Source organism: Vanessa cardui, chromosome 23 (genome assembly GCF_905220365.1).
Source record: "Vanessa cardui chromosome 23, ilVanCard2.1, whole genome shotgun sequence".
Taxonomy (NCBI): Eukaryota; Metazoa; Arthropoda; class Insecta; order Lepidoptera; family Nymphalidae; genus Vanessa; species Vanessa cardui.
This window is the reverse complement of record NC_061145.1, coordinates 4,921,580-4,942,554: the sequence shown is the minus strand read 5'-3', so window position 1 is coordinate 4,942,554 and position 20,975 is coordinate 4,921,580. Positions and strand designations below refer to the sequence as shown.

Genomic DNA, 20,975 nt, shown 5'->3' with positions numbered 1-20,975 from the left:
GTTCAGAAAAGTATGTATATAATAATGTGTGGAAGGTATAAAATCCCTATTATATTCTTTCATTAATTAAATTGTTCAAAATTATGATTCAGTTATGAACATATGCAAGAGCAAAGTCTACTTTGAACTTTATCGCTTTTTGTAACATAAAAATAATATTTTATGCCCTTCCTGGACGCTAAACATAAATCCATCGAAATCTATGGATTGATATGTACGTACAAATTGTAATAATATTCCTATGTATACATGCGTATACATCATATGGTTTTGGTTTCTAATAAATTTGTCCGTATAATAATATAATTGGCTATTATATTATAAAAGAGTAAAATTAATAGACCTAATTATTATAACAAAAAAACTATTTCAAAACGCAGTTGTATTGTTGTTATTTGTTATTGATTATAATATATTTAACACTTTTTTGAAAATACATAATTTACTTTATTTTATTTTTTTAAACTTCCCTTATCTTTTTAACGCTTTTAAAAATTAATATAGCTTTGCCGTAATTAATTAGTCAGTTAAGTGTAAAAACATATTGGTTATAATCTGTTAATATTATAAAACATATGAATTCATTTAAAAAACAGTTATCAAGATCACCCACGTAAAGTTAATATTAAGACAGAGCCGAGGTGAAAGTGAACAGCGTAGGTCGAATGTTACGGTCATTAACATATTGTTTTCCTAATCCGTTTATTTTCGTCTTCCCCTCGCGTTAAGTATCATTCGTAAGATGATAATGAACGGGAAGTCGTGCTTCCAGGTTTATTTATAACTGTAGAAAATTTATCTTACAATCTTGGGTTCATAGTTTGATGTTGTATGTGATTAGTAAATTCCTTAAGTTCAAATATCAATATAATAATAATAAATATAAATTTTGTTTCTATGGTGACTATTTTTTTTTAATAAGATATTAAATGTTGCGATTTGCAAAAATAAAATCATCATAATAAAAACATTGTTGACTTGACATGACAAGTTGACAGCCGAGTGGACTTGAAGATATTACGAATTGTAGTTTAAAAACATTTTTAATTTTATTAATAACTGCTTCAGAAATTTTGGGAAAAAAGTGAAGATTAATTTTATACTCAGTTATAAGTGACGTCTCATAAAACAATGCCTTCGGGCCGTAAAAGATGGAATCTCCATGGTAAGAATGAAACATACCTATAATATTATAAATTATTGTAATCACTACGCAATGAAATTTGCAGTCTTATTATATTTTTTTAAATCTAAATTATTTAACTTTCCTTTAAATTCCTAAGTATTTTTATGACGGTTTAATTTTCTTATTTTTAGCACAATATTGTAGTAGAATAAGTTGTTGACCTTGCCTTTTTATTCTTCTGTGAATTAAAAAATAATGGGATGAAGTAATTAAAACCTTGATATTGTTATGAATCACAATATTTTTTTTTTTAAATAAAAATGCTGCATATATGTAGAAAAAAATACTATATTTAAATTTGATTTACCTCTAACTATAATATTTCTAGAAAGTTTGATTTCTTGAATATAAACAAAGATGTACATTAGCATAATACTTTTGTCATATTATTTGAGTTTGGTTAAGGTTTTGCATGATCACAGATAATATACTTTTTGAGGATTAACTTCCTTCAGATGGACCACAAGGCTCTTTAAGGAGACTGCGTAACCAGCTTGCTGAAGATGGATGTGCTGAGTCTCAAGTGGTTCTCGCAAAACAACTATTAGAAGAAAAATGTGGTATTTAATTAATTTATGTATAGCATACCCATAGAGGGAAAAATCAACAAGCCCTATGGCCATTTTGAGTTACAAATATCACCAAGTACTTCTTCATTTTTTTATATTATTGTTACATTGATATGTTAAGTTGTTTATTTATTAATTAAGCAATACCTTCATTTGATACTGAATGCAAAATAGAAATTATCTTCTTAAGTATTATTTATTTATTCCTTAAAATCAAAAAGTTTGATACCTAAATAATCCAAGTAACTCTCTTTCTCTATTTCTCATTTCAAGTATGTTTTTGATTACTTATTTAAGTTTTAAAGATAACTATTAATATATCTTTACTATCTGAGATATAACAAAGGTGATGAAAATTCATAAAAGAACATGGAAATTTATTACTTTAGTTTTGTGTAATCAATTTCTAAAGTATAGAATAGTTTATAGTTGTTTCATAGATTCTTAAACAAAAAATATGGATAATTAGAACTATTTGTCAGATTGCTCTGATATTCAGTTGACTTTTTACTCTATGGGAATGATATATATGCTTTTGGTGTTAAAATTTAGTTATATGTATGTAATTTACCTTTAAATAGAATTTTTCTTAAAAGTATGATTTTGTACAATACTTAAGCAGAGCTTCAGATAATTCATTCTTAAAAATAAAAAAAACCTGTTTGTAGGAGAATAAAATGGAGAAATAAATTTATTGCAATTCTTAAAGGTAATTTTGTATAGTTTCTTATTTTAGGAATATAATTGAATTTATTATATTTCTTTCTCTAGAATTGGAGGCTGATAAGATATCGAATTTCAAACAGGCATTGGAATGGCTTATTTGTGCTACCGAACAAGCTCATCCTGAAGCTAGAAGAATGCTCCGGAGGCAAGTTATATTAAATTTAGTATGACTGAATTTGATTATTATAAAACTTTTTTTAATTTTCTTTAAATGTTAGTTCAGGAAATATTATTTTACAATATTTATATGTTTTAAAGAAAAACAAAATACATAGGTAAGGATAAGGTTTGATCAGTTTTGTGATTTAATTATAAGACTCATATACAAAAAAAGCAGTATATTAATAGTATACTGTCTATACTATCTATACTCAAATAATAATCAAATAATAATACTTAAATATTATATAAATTGCAAAAGAGAATGCAAATTGCAATGTGTTTATTTTAACAAAATTCTATTATATGCTGCAATTTTTTTTTATTATGTTTAAACTTTTTTTAAGCCTGTGCACTAATAAAAAAAAGGAAAATACTGGCTATTATTCTTTTTTAATTAGGATGTCAAAGTCATTTATGACACATGAGCCTTGAAATATTAATATTATTTTTTTAATACACTTATATGAATGCAAGTACATTCTCAATCAAGATAAAAAAATCTAAATTATTTATTGGAAAATTTCTGTTTCAACTTATTGTATTGGTATTAATGCATTATTTAAGAAATGACATGAGGTAAACAAGGTTATTGTGTATATTATCATTCCTCAATGAAATAACAGTAAACATTTATAACTGTTTGATCTTAAACGATAATGCATTGCTTTTTTTAAATTGAATAACGCAAGTACGGTTTTATAAATGTGTGGAAATCATAATGATTTTGCTATTTGGAAAATAAGGTGGGATAAAGTCCGCGTGGAGCTCCATAAATTCATGTGAGATTAAATATTAACTGATAATTTTGGTTAAAATTTTATTCGGTGGTAGGGTCTTGTGTAGGTACCACCAGCTTATCACATATTCTACCACCAAAGAACAATACTCAGTATTGTTGTGTTTCGGTTTGAAGATGAATAGGCCAGTGTAACTACAGGCACAAGGATCATAACATCTTAGTCCCAAAGGCTGGTGCATCGACAATGTAAGGAATGGTATAATATTTCTAACAGCGTCAATATCTAAGGTGCGCTTTCACCAATTTTTAGCAAATGAAAGTGAGCCTTCCATTTGCAAGTTTGCCTGTAACTTTATTATTTTTTTCAACAGCATCCGACAATTTTGACGATCAATAATCGCCTTAATTTACCTTAGTTAAAATCAAGTTATCCCAGACTTGAGAATTTTTGAATAAAAAAAATCTAAATAGGTAGATATCAATACATAAGCAAGTTTTTAATATTTGACGTAGGAATAACATATAATTAAAAACTGAAATGTTAAGGAAAACATCGTAAGGAAACATGCATTTATCGGGCAAAACCAACGCCAGCATGCATTACAACCATGTGATGGAATAAGTCCCGATCTTCTCAAAGGCGGATCCATTAGACCAACAGATGGGATCTTTGCAGTTTGTTATATATAACAACAACAACAACAGCCTGTAAATTCCCACTGTTGGGCTAAAAGCCTCCTCTCCTTTTTGAGGAGAAGGTTTTGGAACATATTCCACCACGCTGTTCCAATGCGGTTTGGTGGAATACACATGTGGCAGAATTTCTATGAAATTTGTCTGAAATCACATGCAAGTTTCCTCACTATGTTTTCCTTCACCGCTGAGCACGAGATGAATTATAAAGACAAATAAAGCACATGAATCAGCGGTGCTTGCCTGGGTTTGAACCCGCAATCATCAGTTAAGATGCACGCGTTCTAACCACTGGGCCATCTCGACTCAGTCTGTTATATGATATGGATAATTTCGATTTGTTGACAGGTGTATAAGAAGTGGCGTGATAGACGAAGACAGCGCTCCGATAGTGAGAGCAAAGTCGTGCTTAGCGGCTAGTCGTCAAGAGACCGTGGCGAGGAAAGCAGCTAGGGATCTATTTGCAAGGTAAAAGAAAGTGGCAAAAACAATTGAATTATATATTTTTTAAAAGCATATGACGTCATTGTGTTACGTTTATTGGCGTGAGCAGAACTTGTCGTACGTTATGACCTTTTGGTCCTGTGATATTATTGCAAAGAATCGCTGCCGATTTTTTTTTGTGATACAGCATTATGTTTTATTTACAAGACAAATGGAAATCGGCTTTGCAAGAATGTACGTTTCAAATAAAAACTTACAATATCATGTACAAATGAACACTGACTAACGTGAAGTAATCATCACAATAGTTTTATCACATATCTTCAAAACATCTCAGTATCTTTTTCTTCTGTTTGTCAACGTATTTTTTTTGTAGCCTCAACGAAAATGTATAAATTTATGCATGTTTTCCTTAAATTTGATCAAATGGTCATTGGTCAAAGCCCGACCTTTTTTTCTCGCTGGAAAAACGCATTACGCGTTTCCCCCAAGTGAAGTAGAGTATATAGAACTCGCCGGTACCAAGGACGCCAGGCGCTATAGGATAGTTTTCGTATGCTATTATGGTGGTCAAAGTCCGGCCACTTGATACAAACTACTAGTCCTAAAGTTGACAATTCCTATAAATCTTCATAATCCAAAATATATCTATAATCAAAACGTCTTGGTCATATACGATTCCTTTCCTATTAAGCGTTTTAGAGCTTAAACGGTTATTTGCAGTCTATCCAACGGGGAACAGTACATAACAACCGCGCAACTGGAGCGACGCATTCGTGAAATATGTTCCACGACCTTAAGGAAAGATCCTGATGATGACGCTCTCGATGATGAGTCACCAGGTACTGTGTATCTTGCAACTTGTGCTGTGCTTTCTATCTGTAATGAATATTAATTACTCTGGCCCATAAATAGGCTATTTGACAATGCGAAAAATAAATTGTGAATTATTGTAATCAGTGTAGATAATGAGTTTAAAAATGGTTATTTACTAACGAAACTTGGAAATAATACGTAATTTATTCAGATATCAATAAAAAAAATTCATTTTTTCAAACGTTTGTCACGTGACACAAAACGCTCCTGATTGGCTGGGCTTACGATGATATCACTTTCTTGTAAAACTTTCCTTTTTGCTATATGTACCACAGCTTAAAATACAGCAAAGTGACGTCACCGACCCTTTGAATATTATATTTTTCGGCAAATATGTACTAGAATTTTAAAAAATCAAATTTTACTGGGTTCCTTAACCTCTACCAAATAATATAAAATGGATTTTAAAAACCAGTCAAGTAGCCTATTATCTCCATGTAGAAATAATATTCCATGTCTGTTACATTTCTTCAGGAAATTTAATTAAACAAGTCCAGGAAACTAGCAGCAGGATTAAGCCATATTTCTTACGGATTTGTCTAATTTAATAATTTGTGCGTAATTTTTTTTTTAAATGTTTGTCATAGACAATAAATTTTATCATATCGGAGATTTTTTAAATTGTTATACAGCTTAAAAGATAGACGTCCCTGAGATAATGAGAAAATATGGAATAGATGATCACGAATTAAGTCACAGATTTATCCATAAATTAACGCTCCATAAAATTAACGTATTCCTTAATTTTATGGAGCGTTTTATTGAAAAGTTTGATCGCCATTCATATGGATTCACATACAAACCAAAAATTCAAGTTTTCGTGTTCATGTTGCTTACTTCTTTATATTTCTGTGTGTCTGTGTATATTTATTTGAATATATTCTCTTTAAGCAGAAGAAGCAAGAGCATTAGATGGTGAACAAGCCTTAGAACCGTCTCAGCTTCAAGCCGGTGACAACATACACACAAATGGCACAATTCGCACCCATGACCTTGAAGACGGTAAGAAAAATTAATGTAAGCAATTAACTGATTTGTCAATAACTTATAAAAATAAATATATTTTACTTGAGTTTTATATTTACTTAAATTATTTTGTATTATTACTTTTGGGATTAAGTTTAGTAACTGGAGTTTGTAATTTTACTTGATTTAAAATAAACAATTCTTCCACAGATTATCCAGACAGTTTCAGTCAGAATGAAGAAATTCGAAATCTAACAGTAGACAACTTAGTCACCGCAGCAGTAGATTATTGTCAGGGCGAATTGCCTCTAGTCAGCTATGAATTGACCCTAACAGACCCTAGCATTAAATCCCTAGATCATATCCCAATTTTACACCAAGCATTCCTTCATCCATTAGTTTTTATAAAAGTTCTTTATCTTAAATTATTGTATTATTTCGGGTCGTTTTCGTTCAGACTTTCGAATATCGAACTCTCCCTTCTTCTCATAGCGTATCTGTCAGTCAGTACCGATAGCTTGTATCATTTAGTGCCATTAGTGTTCTACTATGTCAGTATTATTGCGATGGTGATATGCACATTCAAAATGTTGCTCGCTAAGCGCCAGTTCATTGACTTCAGAAAGTGGTCTGGATTGTTTCTGAGGTACAGTGATGGGAACTTACAGCCAGACGAATCTGAGAATTTGTTTGTGAGGAATAATCTCGGTCCTTTCGTCCAGTTCTTTTTAGCGTTATTCGTTAATTTGTTCCTGTATCCGTTTATCGCAACGCAATGGGTCCCGTTTTCTGAATTCTGCGTTCTATCATTTTGTCTGATGTTTTTGACGTTGTTCTCTTTCGGCACTAATGGCAGCCCATATCCGGATGTATTGGCACTCGTTTCGTTTGGTATCAACGTGCTCGCAAAGTATCCTTACGAGAAGGACACGGTCGTTCATCAGGGCTGGCGTTTTCTTGATTTACACATATCGAATTATCCGTCTTATATACTCGGGAATAGTATCGAGTTTTGCTTGAACGCACGTGTGTTTTTCTCCCTTTTGATTCCTGGTATTTTGGTGCTGATGACTAGACGATGTAATTGGCAGGGTTTTCTCAAGTATACCCTCCCACATTGCGTTACTCTTAGCTGGTTACAGATGTTCATAACCTGTTCTCATGGTTGTACAGCCTACGGTTTGATTAGAGGTACTTTGGCGTTGGTTTGTTCTTTTCTGTTTTTGCCTTTAATGGGTATCATTACCGTGACACTGCCGATCTTTGCATTTCTCCAATATGTTACGATGTCGAAATTGTTTTACACTTTGACGGTTATGACTGGACTCACAGTCGGTTTAGGGGTTACATGTCTATTGGCGAAGTCGGAAGCTACCAAAAAGTTCGTCACACCGTTTCAGGTATTCTTTATCTTTTTAATCTATATCTTTTTAATATTAAAAGTAACAACCTAAGCCTAAGTGGGATAAATGAAGGATAAGTCTCGCTAGGAGAAGGATTTGAAGTTTTTTCAACCACGCTGCTCTAAAGCAAGTAGCTGGATATACGGCATATTACGCAGGTCTCCTCACGATGTTTTCCTGCACGAGATGATATTGGTGTTAGTAACTTTGATTTGGAAACCTCTAAGGCTTTTGTGAATAATATGTCCAAAAAAATGGAAAAATGTACCTGTTCTCACCTTAAGATTTTCTTTTTTTTATTATGGTAATAGGCTGGTGGACGAGCATATGGGCCACCTGATGGTGTCCACCTGAAGTGGTCATCATCTGTAGGAAATATTAACTATTCTTTACATCGCCAATGTGCCGCCAACCTTGGGAACTAAGATGTTATGTCCCTTGTGTCTTTAGTTACACTGGATCACTCACCCTTCAAACCGGAACACAACAATACTGAGTACTGTTATTTGGCGGTAGAATAACTGATGGTGATGATGAATGGTGGTTGGTACCTACCCAGACGGGCTAGCACAAAGCCCTACCACCAAGTAAATCAATTGAAACACTTAAGAAATTGAAAATTTACATATGTTTATGTCAATACATTTTCTTCCAGCTCGCCGTTGGTCTAATAACATTAATTTACATTGGCAACCAGTTTTTCATACGCATCCAAGACGACGGATTACCTTCCAGCCTTATCGAAATTATAGGCGACGAAAAATCAAGCATAAAGAACTTATTGAAAAACGAATTCATAACGGAATACGAAGTTAATACTTACAACATAAATTGGGACGACTACTACAACCAATGTAACACGCCATCTTGGTCGGATTACAATATGGCGTCCACTCAGATTAAATGTTCGATTCTCGAAGGTGCCAACGTAAATTGGGAGGGTTATGTTAAGGATGTCAAAATAAAGAGCGTTAGGAATCAGTGGAGTTCCTTCGCGTCATGGTTGCCTGGTATCTTGGCCGAGTATTTCAAGTGCTACTACGGTGAGGAATTTTCGACTCTATGTCAAAGCGAAGAAGGTGTTATTGTGGATGACTGCGAATTCGTTACGAGCGTCGCTCGGCAAAGCGGAAAGAGCTGTCATTTGAACAACTTAAATGAGTAAGTATTGTTTAAATAACATAATATTTCTTGCATTTAAAAGTAGTGCTACTAAATTAAAAAATATATAACATTTTTTAGCAAGGCCATTAAAATGCCTATTACAATTCCAAAACATAGGCTGGTACAAGTTAAATTATCTTCTTTCAATCTTAATTGATCGTAATTATTATGTATGAAAATAAAGGTGAATATAAAGCCGAAATAGGCCAAGTCTTCTAAGAAGACCAGCTCGAGGTCCAACGAAGATCTTCTGATGTTCAGTAAAAAGATAAAATATAAAACGCCGAAATGTATGAAAGCAATTAAATATGCAAGCTATTTATTAGAAGAAGCATGAATCAATGACATAGACAATTATGATATGTCATGATTAAGAAGTAGACTAAGAATGTGAATATGATAACACATTTATAACAAATAAAATATAGATAAATAAATAGATGTATAGATAATAATTGACTGTAATGCATCTCATTCGTGATTGATACAAACCATTTTTTAGCGGATTTGTAATTTTGATACTTTAGCATCCTTTAAATAATAGAATTAGACCTAGCGCGCACTGGTAACTTTTGTCACGGCGACTGTCGTCACTCTTGTCGAGTCCATGAATATGTTTGGAGGTGCACGCACGTTACGACGTGACATTTGTGTCTGCATCTGTACATATTCACGGACTTGACAAGAGTGACGAAACAGTCACCGTGACAAAAGTTACCAGTGCGCGCTAGTTCTTACAGTCCCAAATAATTTGACATTACTGCAATTTGTATTGAGAATAGCTCTTTTCGGTCCTGAACGAAATTATATTTATTTTCCAGATATAATTATGAAGTCACAATCAACATGGAAGCAAATGGGGGACTATTGAAGCGTCACACGGAAATAATCCTGTCATTAGACCATTTCTTTACGAATTTCACTCGGTTATTGCGTTCAGACGATAAAATTCGATTCAAGGGCGTTTTGTCAAACGAACCTGGCTCTTATAACATAGGCAATAAGGACTTAAATGTGAAGGGCTTTGAAATTAATTGCGTTGAATGTAAAGTCGCGAGGGGTGTAGTAAGTTCGAGAATTCGTTCGTCGTCGAAACTGTCAGAACTTTGTCGGACGATTGTTAACGATTGTATTGTTTCAGCGAAATATATATTGAATTTTTTATTAAATCCTGTAATTGTTTTTAAATAAATTTTCACTCAGAATGCCATATTTTGTTAACTTATTTGTAATTTTTGATTGTAGTCTAGATCAAGACTTCCCAATCAGTTGGATGATCTTTAGGGTATAATGAAACGATTTGAGATTAAAGGTTGCCCATAGCATACAAATCTTCTAAAGAAAAATGTGTTTAAATACATTAATCAACAAAAAAATAAGTTTTGGTATGTATTTAAAGGAAGGCTCTAAGAATCGCTGTTTTGGGCGTGAAATGTATTTTATTACTTTTCGATTTGATGCAAAAACGTTTGGAAATTCCTGGCCTAGTTGATAATATTCCTATATCAAGTTTTAAATCATTAGATATATTGATAACAGTATTGTGTGTTTTGTTATATAGGTGTTATAATAGTATCGCTTGCAGTGTCTATTATAAATTAAATATTGAAAAAAAATTAAAAAAAAAAATGTATTTTCAAAAGTGAATATTTTTTGTACAAAAAACGGGTACGCGCCATCTTACATTTCATAGTTTATCCAATTTAAGGTAACGTCTCTTTTCCTAAATTATTAATGATATACATAATTATTTTTAGACAGTCTATACTCGTTTGTGTATTATACTTTTTAAATACAAAAAAAAATATTTTACAGTCTAGAATATAAAAAAAATATCGATGTTACTTAATTTGGATAAATATTGACATATGGGTAAAAAAAAATATTAAAGAATTGTGTAAAGTAATTATATTGATATTAATTGTATGAAGACTGCTTTCTCTGTATTTTCGTGAGCGATTCAAAATTCATTTGCTAGTGTAATTTTTTTTGCATTTCGATCAAAACATATTCAAATTAATATGAAAAACATTAAAAACAATTGAGTGTTAAAGAATTACCTTCTTTGACCATTATTACTTTCATAGACTTAAATATAACTCCATACAAATGTTTCTGAAATTTGCAAATAACTTAATTCAATCTGTAATCAATTGTCAGTGTTTGACTGATTATAAATGTTAATAGTACCTGCTCTATGGGTTTAATACAACTTATCATATTAACCTACTATTGCTGAAATTAAAAGTTAAATTTACTAGTCTGACTAAATACTGAACGCTGGTCGCCCATTGCATGCGTTCATATCAATGACCAATCAGAGAAGGTATACGTTTCAGAAAGACTAGGTATGATACTTTTTTTGTAAAGAATTCATGCATTACATGTCTGAACTTATATATAATTTGAAATGAATTAAAAATTAATAACATAACCATTTTAAGCTGTATTTAATATTGCTTTCAATTATTAGTTAATTTGTATAAATGTATTTTTAATGATTGCTTGTAATATGTCAGATGCTTCATTAGAAACAGCCTTATTTAACTCCCTAAGACCTACCCCCCCTCTAATAAACACCGCGTACTATTTGTCTGTTAAAAAAGTTATTATTAAGAAAATTAATGTATGTATTTTATGAATTTAAATTATTATTAAATGTTAATGAATAACGCCTAGTGTGAAGGTGTGATGTTTTAAATGTGACAATATAGTTTATTAACTTCCAGTGTAATAAAAAAATATCTTTTCATTGAATCTCAGCGACTTTTTTATTAACAAAATTTGCCTTCCAAACTTATATGTGAGTGTTATTGTTAGTAGTTGTCAGAGTCAGATTTAGGGGTTTTGAGGCCCCAAGGAGAAAGAAGTGGAGACTCCAATTTTTTTTCACTTAAACGACTATCAAATCAAAATCAAATCAAAAACTCTTTATTTGGACATACACATTGTACAAATCACAAAATAAAATAAAAAAAATATACAAAATGACAAAAAACAGGAAAGAATGTGATGCCCAAATTGGTAAACCACTCAGCTTGTGTTGAAACCATTGTTAAATGAGCTACTACTCAATCTCCTTTTAAATTAAGTGCTTTATAAATATGCTGGCGACAAGATAACATTATTTAGTTATCTATTTTATGTAGCGCCCCTACTCTTTATTACATGAAAGCTTGGGTATGATATGAGAATTGCTATTCAATAAACGAAATGCAGAGAGCTTTTCATTGCAATAATTTAAATATGTACAATAGAATCAAAATCACTCACATAGTCGAGATGGCCCAGTGGTTAGAACGCGTGCATCTTAACCGATGATTGCGGGTTCAAACCCAGGCAAGCACCTCTGTTTCATGTGCTTAATTTGTCTTTATAATTCATCTCGTGCTCTGCGGTGAAGAAAAACATCGTGAGGATACCTGCATGTGACAAATTTCATAGAAATTCTGCTACATGTGTATTCCACCAACCCGCATTGGAACAGCGTGGTGGAAAATGTTCCAAACCTTCTCCTCAAAGGGAGAGGAGGCCTTTAGCCCAGCAGTGGGAATTTACAGGCTGTTGTTGTTGTTGTATGTATGGAATATCAAAAGTACCTTTTAGCTTAATATCAACTTGTATTGAGTCGTAATGTTCAATGTTAAATTATAAGGAGAAAAGGCCGTTATTAAATAGAAATAAAAATGTTTAAAATTTTATTAAAAAAATAAGATTTTAATGTTTACAGTATAACATTTAGGAGTAGTTTCTTCTGATAATTATAATACTGCATATTCGATATTGTATTTCATATTCAAACTTATATATAATTCTTTATGCTATTTAGGTTAAGCAGACAGTCAGCTTTTTAGCATATCGAAGGTTCAGTTAAAATTAAAAAGGTATCGCGGTTCAAACCCGTGTATTATAAAAATATTATACTTACGAATTAATAAATACATTATTCATAATTATTAACATATGACAGCGATTACATAAAAGGCACCAGTTATAAAAGATAATAAGTGTACAAATTCCCAAAAATATTAATTGTATATAATAATAATAATAACAAGATGGCACTTGTGGATAGGCGCTTTGTTCTTTTTTAATTATTTTTTTATCATGCAACATTATTTAATGTACACACACCATTACAAAGAATTCAGTGTTACCTCATAGATAAATAATTAAATAAAAAAATAAAATCATTTTTTACACATTGATTTCACGAGTAATGTTTTCCTGGAAATTCCATAGCGTCCAATCGTTTGTAAACTTCAAGCATTGTTGGTCTCTCTTGTCTTAAGTACTTCGTACAGTGAAGACCTATGGCTACAAATTCTCTGCATAGTTGGGGATAAGAATTTTGAGTTCCACGAAGGATTTTGTCCTCTTGCGTTGCTGTAAATTATAAAACGATTATAAAACTTTAATCTATACCTGATTTTCTAAAAGTGTCATGTATGTCTTAGTTTTATATACATAAACATTATTTACGTTAATATATTTATTTATTGGGTTACCACATAAAAAAGGAAAAAATAATATTTATGTGCTACAGAAAAATAAAAATAAATAAGAACTGTCAGCAAACCTATAATACCAACATTAAATTAACAGAATCAATCAGAACCGTACCAACGTTATTGTAAACAAGCTAAATATCTCAAAACCACATTTAATTAAAATTTTAATTATTAACTAATAATTATATATTATATAATTTTTTTAGCTTGCAACACTGAATAACCTTCAAAAATAATCTATTAAATCTCAACACTTACCAAAGTCCACGCCTTCTCTAGCCAGCTGATGAATGTAATCGCTCAACAGCAACACCGACCTAGCTTTATCTATAGCGGGTAGGGCGGTAGCCATTTCCACCATGACTACCCCGAAGCTGAACACGTCCACGGCCGGCGAGAGACATCGGGACCGGAGGTATTCGTCCGGTAGATATGGTCGAGTACCGTGAACTCTGTTATCATATTGAAAAGAGAATTCGTTAAAACGTGAAATAACTATTTTTTAAATGACATTTAAAAATTATTGGAGTACTTGTTGTTTTTACCGCTTAGTGCAAACCCTTTAGGTTAGGTACCATCCAATAACCATATTAGTATTGTTGTGCGCTGGTTAGAAGGGTGAGTAAGCCAGTGTAACTACAATGATGACCACTGATTTAGGACAATGTTATATTAATATAATATAGTGTTAATTTTTTTTTAAATGCAGACTTACCTAGATACTTTTAAATGTGTCCTGTCTTCTCCATAAGGCCCCTTTCTAGCGAGACCAAAGTCCCCAATCTTAGGAATAGTGCACTGATCCAACAAAATGTTAGCGGGCTTTATATCTCCATGGATTAAAGGTGTCCCTGCCATTGTATGGAGGTATTGGAGACCTCTGAAAGAAATTTATAACTCATTTATTTATTGCAACATACGACAATGACATACTATATGATGATGATGATGATATGATTATGATGAAACAATGGTTGAAAAATTGATATTTGAAAATTATTGAATCACTCAAAAGAATAATAAAAAGGTATATTTATAAACAAATAAAAAAAATAACATGTTTATTATTGCAGTTTGTTATATGTAATAATAATTATTAGTATAAAATACATTAAAGCATATACAAAAGGGTAAAATTGTGGAAAGGTTATTTAAATTTCAATTCATGATTGAGATATACACAATTTATTGACGATTTTATTTTGAATTAAAAAAAAGGTTTATTTTTTTAAATAATAATTTTTAAAAGAAAATAACATAATTGTATCCACTCTTGAATTGCCTTCATTAAAATCATAATAGTATTCACAGTTTGCATTATTTTTCTCACCTGGCAACACCATGTGCTATCCTGTGACGCTGTGCCCAGGACAGCGGCGGGTGTAGTGTTTTGAATCTTAGCCTCTGCTCCAAGGAACCTCCAGCCATTAGCTGGTACACAAGACACGCCTCTGGACCTACAGTATTTTTATGTTTACAAATCAAAAACAAATCGACAAAATGCTATAAATGTTATTATTGTCTATAGAACATTATCGTGTGGAATAAATTGTTCCACAATATATGTTATTAATGAGTAAAAGATTGAGATTAGTATGACCATAATACCAAACTTATGTTATAAACGATAGTCTTTAATATAAATATACATATGTATATATGTCACCGTAGGATTACAAAATTCTTTCAAATATAGTAGAAATGCAAGGTTTACAAGAAAGTGACTTCATCATAAGCCCGGCCAATCAGGAGCGTTTTGTGTCACGTGACAAACGTTGGAAAATATGCATTTTTATTTATTGATTTTTGAATAAATTAAGTATTATTTTCAAGTTTCGTTAGTAAATAACCATTTTTAAACTTATAATATACACTGATTACAATAATTCACAATTTATTTTTCGCATTGTCAAATAGCCTATTTACAATCTGTCACGTCAGATTGGAATATAACGAATTTTGTAATCTTACGGTGACATATATTTTTTGTATATTTCAGTTATTGGCAAGTGGACCACCTAACCACCTAAGGGTAAGTAGTCTGTAAGATTAATCGTCCATTAAATCACTAATGTGCTACCAAGCTAACGTATAGAGATGTTACATCCATTGTGCCTGTTATGTATTAATTATTATTGACTAACAAATTATTTTGAAATAATGTTAGCTTACCTCCTAAACTATAACCATATAGCGGCAGTATGTTGTCATGTCTGTACTGATTGAGGCACATTTCTCTGATGAGTTCTTTATTCTTGCCATCGTTATCAAGCAACTTCTTCACAGCTACTGGCAGAAGTTTCCATTCTCCTGAAATTTAATATTATTAATAAATTTATGTTATATTTGAAATATTATATGACTATTTGGAAAGCAATTTAAAATAGTTGTGAACCTATAGCCCAACATGCTGCAACTTATCTGATAGTAGATCATCATTGCTCTGTTGTTTGCAGTGTATAAAAGTATTATCTTAGTAGTTACAGAGGCAAATATCTTGCAAACAGAATGGAGTATCATTAAAGTTATGGCACAATTATCAATTTTGTGTTAATTTTTCTCAACAACTCATGACTTCTATTATAGGACTCGTTTTAAAAAGAATTTAAACAATATAGGAATATATTTATCTATATAATTACTAGAAGAAGTCAAATACACACACACACACACACTTGGTGGTAGGGCTTTGTGCAAGCCCGTCTGGGTAGGTACCACCCACTCATCAGTTATTCTACCGCCAAATAACAGTACTCATATGATGTGAGGTGATGGTGACCACTTACTATCAGGTGGCCCATATGCTCGTCCGCCAACCTACACCATAAAAAACACACACACACACACTCACACATACAGAGAGAGAGGAGAGAGAGAGAGACGCGCGCACGTTCTTCCATTAACTATTACATATATTTTTGTAATTCTTAGCTTGTTTCATCTTATAACTTTGAATTAAAGTATGAGTGTGTTAAGGAAGAGCGACTTCTTCTGGCACGGGAGCTAACGGCACTCAAAAGAATAAGTCAACCTTTGATATGTTATTGTACTGTCTTGGTTATTGATGAAATAAGCATTTATTATTATTATTTGTTATTCTTGACAACTCGGCTTAGAACCGGTATTTATGTCATTCTCACGGGCCGAAGCCAAGTGGTCAGACATGTCTTAAAAATTGAAAACTCTAAAGCAATTCCCGTTCCCCTTCTGCTGCAAGAAATTTGCGTACAATTCTGCAAGTGTTTTAGTATCACGACCTTCTACATATAGAAAATTTGGAAGATTTAAAGTTTTTACAGATATGTGCATTTGTTTGGGTATAATGCCAGTAGTAGACAGAACTATTGGGACTATTACTTTCTGCAAGTAATAGTCCAAACTAACTTTCTGCAAGTGCCACATACGTGCTATTTCTTCTTCTAGTTCCGTGTATTTTGTAAGTTTTTCATTTATGGTGCTTTGCAGATTGTGTGTGTTAGGGATGGCAATGTCAATTAAAAAGGCAGATTTTTGTACTTTGTCGACTATTGTTATGTCAGGTCTGTTGTAGTGAACTGTTCGATCTGTAAGTATTGTCTAAGTATAACTTGTGAGTTGTGTTTTCTAGTAACGTTTCGGGTGTATTATAGTATGCTATTTTGTTAGATATTAATTTGTACTTTAGAGCCAGTTCTTGGTGGACTATATTTGCTATCTGATCGTGTCTGAGTCGAGATGGCCCAGTGGTTAGAACGCGTGCATCTTAATCGATGATTGCGGGTTCAAACCCAGGCAAGCACCGCTGATTCATGTGCTTAATTTGTCTTTACAATTCATCTCGAACTCGGCGGTGAAGAAAAACATCGTGAGGAAACCTGCATGTGAAAAATTTCATACAAATTCTGCCACATGTGTATTCCACCAACCCGCATTGGAACAGCGTGGTGGAATATGTTCCAAACCTTCTCCTCTAAGGGAGAGGAGGCCTTTAGCCCAGCAGTGGGAATTTACAGGCTGTTGTTGTTGTTGTTGTTGATCGTGTCTGTATTTATAATCTGTTTGTGATATTGCTCTGCATGCGCCAGTTATATGCTGTATGGACTCTGACACACTATTTATTATTAAAATACCAAGCCGTAGGATGTAGGAAATCCATTACCTTTGTACACTTTCCCGAATCCACCTTTCCCCAGCAGATTATTGTCACTCCAGTTATTAGTAGCCTCTCTTAGATCTTCATAGCTCAACAGCGGAATAGCTGATACGTTTCTAAGTACTTCATCGTCTAAGCCTTCCGGTTTGTTTCCCTGTGTAGATCTCGAATTCTGCCATAAAAATTTTGTTACGAGTTAAAACAAAATTACGCCAGATATTTTTTCTCTCAAACAAAGTATAAAATGCTTTGGGCACCGATAAATAATGATATAGAAATTTGGTTAAAAAACTGGATTAATTAAAACAAATTGTGATTATACGAAGGCCGAAGAAGAACTTAGAATATTAAATTAAATGGAACGCTATCATAGGTTCAGTAAGTAGGTATGTTTAATTTTTATTAAATTCTGGAATATATTGAGGGAATATTCTGAATGTAACCGGCAGAAATAAATTGCCAATGCAATCATGTTTTTTTTTCTTAACATTAACTTAATCTGATAACGATTAATAATTTTAATAATACCAATATCTTAGGTCAGTGACTTCCAGGCACATTTGCTAGTTCGCTTTCCTATATGAATTAACTATCTTTGTGACTATCCTATATATTACTTTTTAATTTTAATAGCAACTTGAATAGGGTCTGTAATACTACTGTAATTTAATTACATATAAACAATATACCTTTGTGCTATCTGTGTTTGAATCATCTGTTGGTGATGCATAGTCATACACTTTGCTCGGTGTTGGTAGTTGTATAGCCTGAAAATTGAATACAATCAAACATTTGTAAACAAATGAAGATAGATACAAGTCGTTGCACCGAAAATTACATAGATGACCCCTCCCCCTGCTTCCCTTGACACATAGACAAAGCCACAAACAAATTAATAAGCTCACTTTTGCATGTTTATATCTTATCTAGATTTTATATTTAAGTTTGTTACTGCGGCATTAATAAGTGTCCATTGGTTAGTTGACAACAAAATTCAATCTTAAGGCTAAAACAAATAATTTTTTATAGTAATAAATTTTCAACAGTAGGTTGAGGTTTGGAAGATGACATTTTTAACTATTCCATCCCTCGAAAAGCTCTTGATTCTGCGCTTGAATTTATACATTACAATGGATGACAAAGGGTAAAAGAGAGGGCAGATAATGGCCAACAGATTTTTTTTCAACAAAATAATAACCCACACCTTTTCAATAAGCATTACAGGCAGAGGTAGTGATGTGTCACTTCCTTCAACTTTCAATGTTTTTTGTCTATTGACGTTACCTGAAAGCAAACAAAAAATAAGATTATACTTAAGAATTTTGCCATGCTTACTATAAAATGTATCATCATTAAACTAAATCAACATATTACAAAATTGCAACTCAGTTAAGATGACTTACTGACTAACTCAGCTTGTATGACCTAAACATACTAATAAATATTACAAGTGAAACAAAATCTGGTTTTAATTAACAACCAATGTTATTCTGCTACCAAGAAATGTTATGTATACATGTGAGAGTGTGTGCTTACACAAACAAACACAACAATACATAATTTAATTTCTGATGTTTAAACATAAACAAGTTCTTTTAAATTTACTCACAACCCATAACATATTTGTAGATATATTATTATCATACTAAGCATTTAGACTCAATTATGTACACTATATATTTATTTAATATAATACGGGTATAAGGAATAGACTAATCACTATATAGCCTTCTCTATCTTATCATAGATAATAAAGTAAAACCATAGACAATTAATATATTTATTAATTAGACTGAAAGTTAGTAAACACTAAATATTGTTTATCATAAGCTATATTAAAACATATATTTACTTTTGAACTTATTTATTATAATTATTTATTTTGTAACTAGGCTCTTTTATCACTGTTTAACCATTTAATCATAACATAAAAAGTATATTTACCATCAGAGGAGAGATAGTGTTTCTCTTTCAAGCTCTTGCTATCTTGTTTTTGTAGGAGGCGGTGGAATCTGCTGTCAACTACTGGTACTAGACATCTCAATGCTGGTATGTGTTTCATGCGATACAATAATATAAATAATTCTTCTACTCTATGGTTTAGTTGACCCCATCTTGTGAATAGTTGGTTTGTGGGAGAGGAGGCTTGACGGTTTGCTACTTGTTCGATTTCCTATAACATAATATTTATATAATTAGTTTTTGTTTTAGGTAATATAACTGAACAATTTAAATAACATAATATAATTATTACCTATGTTAGGAAAAAAGAATATTAAAGTTTTATTTGTGTTATCTTCATTGATAATATTTTTTTCCATGTATGAAAATACATCATTAATTAATAATGAATTATGTTAACGGATATGAAGAAAAATACGGAATTTCCAAATGATGGTCCACGAGCGTTTAACTTACGTTTGGGAAATTCCCAGTCATCACCAAATGTTTATGATGTAAAATGTATATTTCGACTTACATTGACATCGAAAGCCGAATATTTCATGCGAACGCCGGCCAATTCCTTCCAGTCGTCGTCGTTATCTAGTAACCTACATAATTCCTTATTAATATCAAAAGGTAACTCGTATATATACATTTTTAGTCACGTATTCATTTAATAAAAAGTAACACACGGTCGGACGACCTACAAACACCAACACTTGTTGACAACTAACTTTGACGTTTCTCATTCCCAAACTCACCTGACATGTGTCAAATTTATATCTATTCGTACTGTCAAAATAAGAAGTTTGTTGTCTGTTTACTAAAACGAGATAATAGAATCTAAATATAATACATTAACTTCTAATATTTCGATTTTGTTAGCTGTTTATTGATACCCTTAAGTAGCTTGATAGAGAATGAGAACTTATTTAGTCGTACTGTGCTCATCATAATATATTGTATTTCCTTTTGCACGTGTATTATTTATTTAATAGTGCCAAAACTACAAGTCTGAATAACAAAGTGAATAGATAATATTTTATTACATTGAACGATTATAACGAATAATATGATATTTATTTTGGTTGGTAATATTACTTTGTGCCAAATTATACAAAAGGAAACTGATGACATTATTTATATTCTCAATATTTTTAAATAAAAATGATAACTTCAAGCCGTAGCTTCCAATATAGTATAGTACAATAACACTTTTTTAATTAAAATCTTCTTTTTAAAATTAATATATGCAGTGGCATACCTATCGTAGGGCCAGGTGGTGCAGTCCACCAGGAAATCAGGGGACCCTCTAAACTAAAGCTTAAGCTTCTGAAGCTAGAAAATCACGACCCTGGGCACAAGATTAATATAATTTTAAGGGGTAATAGTTAAAGATGCATCCATCTTGGAATGGAAAGAGGAGGGGAGGGCCTGATTTTTTATCTATGCACCGGGGC

At 31.9% G+C, this 20,975-nt stretch overlaps 2 protein-coding genes across 3 annotated transcripts; one reads left to right on the top strand and one right to left on the bottom strand.

Annotated features, from left to right (window-relative positions):
- Positions 1-971: 971 nt before the first annotated feature.
- On the top strand, positions 972-11,108 carry LOC124539715 (wolframin). 2 transcript variants are annotated; one of them, XM_047117054.1, is made up of 9 exons: positions 972-1,165; positions 1,645-1,746; positions 2,527-2,626; positions 4,424-4,543; positions 5,243-5,361; positions 6,290-6,397; positions 6,572-7,761; positions 8,420-8,925; positions 9,750-11,108. In XM_047117054.1, exons 1-9 carry the CDS (start codon positions 1,132-1,134, stop codon positions 10,117-10,119), a joined length of 2,649 nt encoding a protein of 882 aa, XP_046973010.1. In that variant the 5' UTR covers positions 972-1,131; the 3' UTR covers positions 10,120-11,108. The 2 variants fall into 2 exon arrangements, with proteins under 2 accessions (XP_046973010.1, XP_046973009.1); XM_047117053.1 differs by having other exon boundaries at positions 1,642-1,746.
- Positions 11,109-12,612: 1,504 nt separating this feature from the next.
- LOC124539775 (serine/threonine-protein kinase pelle) lies at positions 12,613-20,249 on the bottom strand. The gene is made up of 10 exons (XM_047117125.1): positions 20,051-20,249; positions 19,516-19,744; positions 18,776-18,855; positions 18,261-18,338; positions 17,578-17,743; positions 15,612-15,749; positions 14,770-14,896; positions 14,155-14,319; positions 13,698-13,891; positions 12,613-13,314 (listed from the first exon to the last, which is right to left on the bottom strand). Exons 1-10 carry the CDS (start codon positions 20,168-20,170, stop codon positions 13,139-13,141), a joined length of 1,473 nt encoding a protein of 490 aa, XP_046973081.1. The 5' UTR covers positions 20,171-20,249; the 3' UTR covers positions 12,613-13,138.
- Positions 20,250-20,975: the final 726 nt, after the last annotated feature.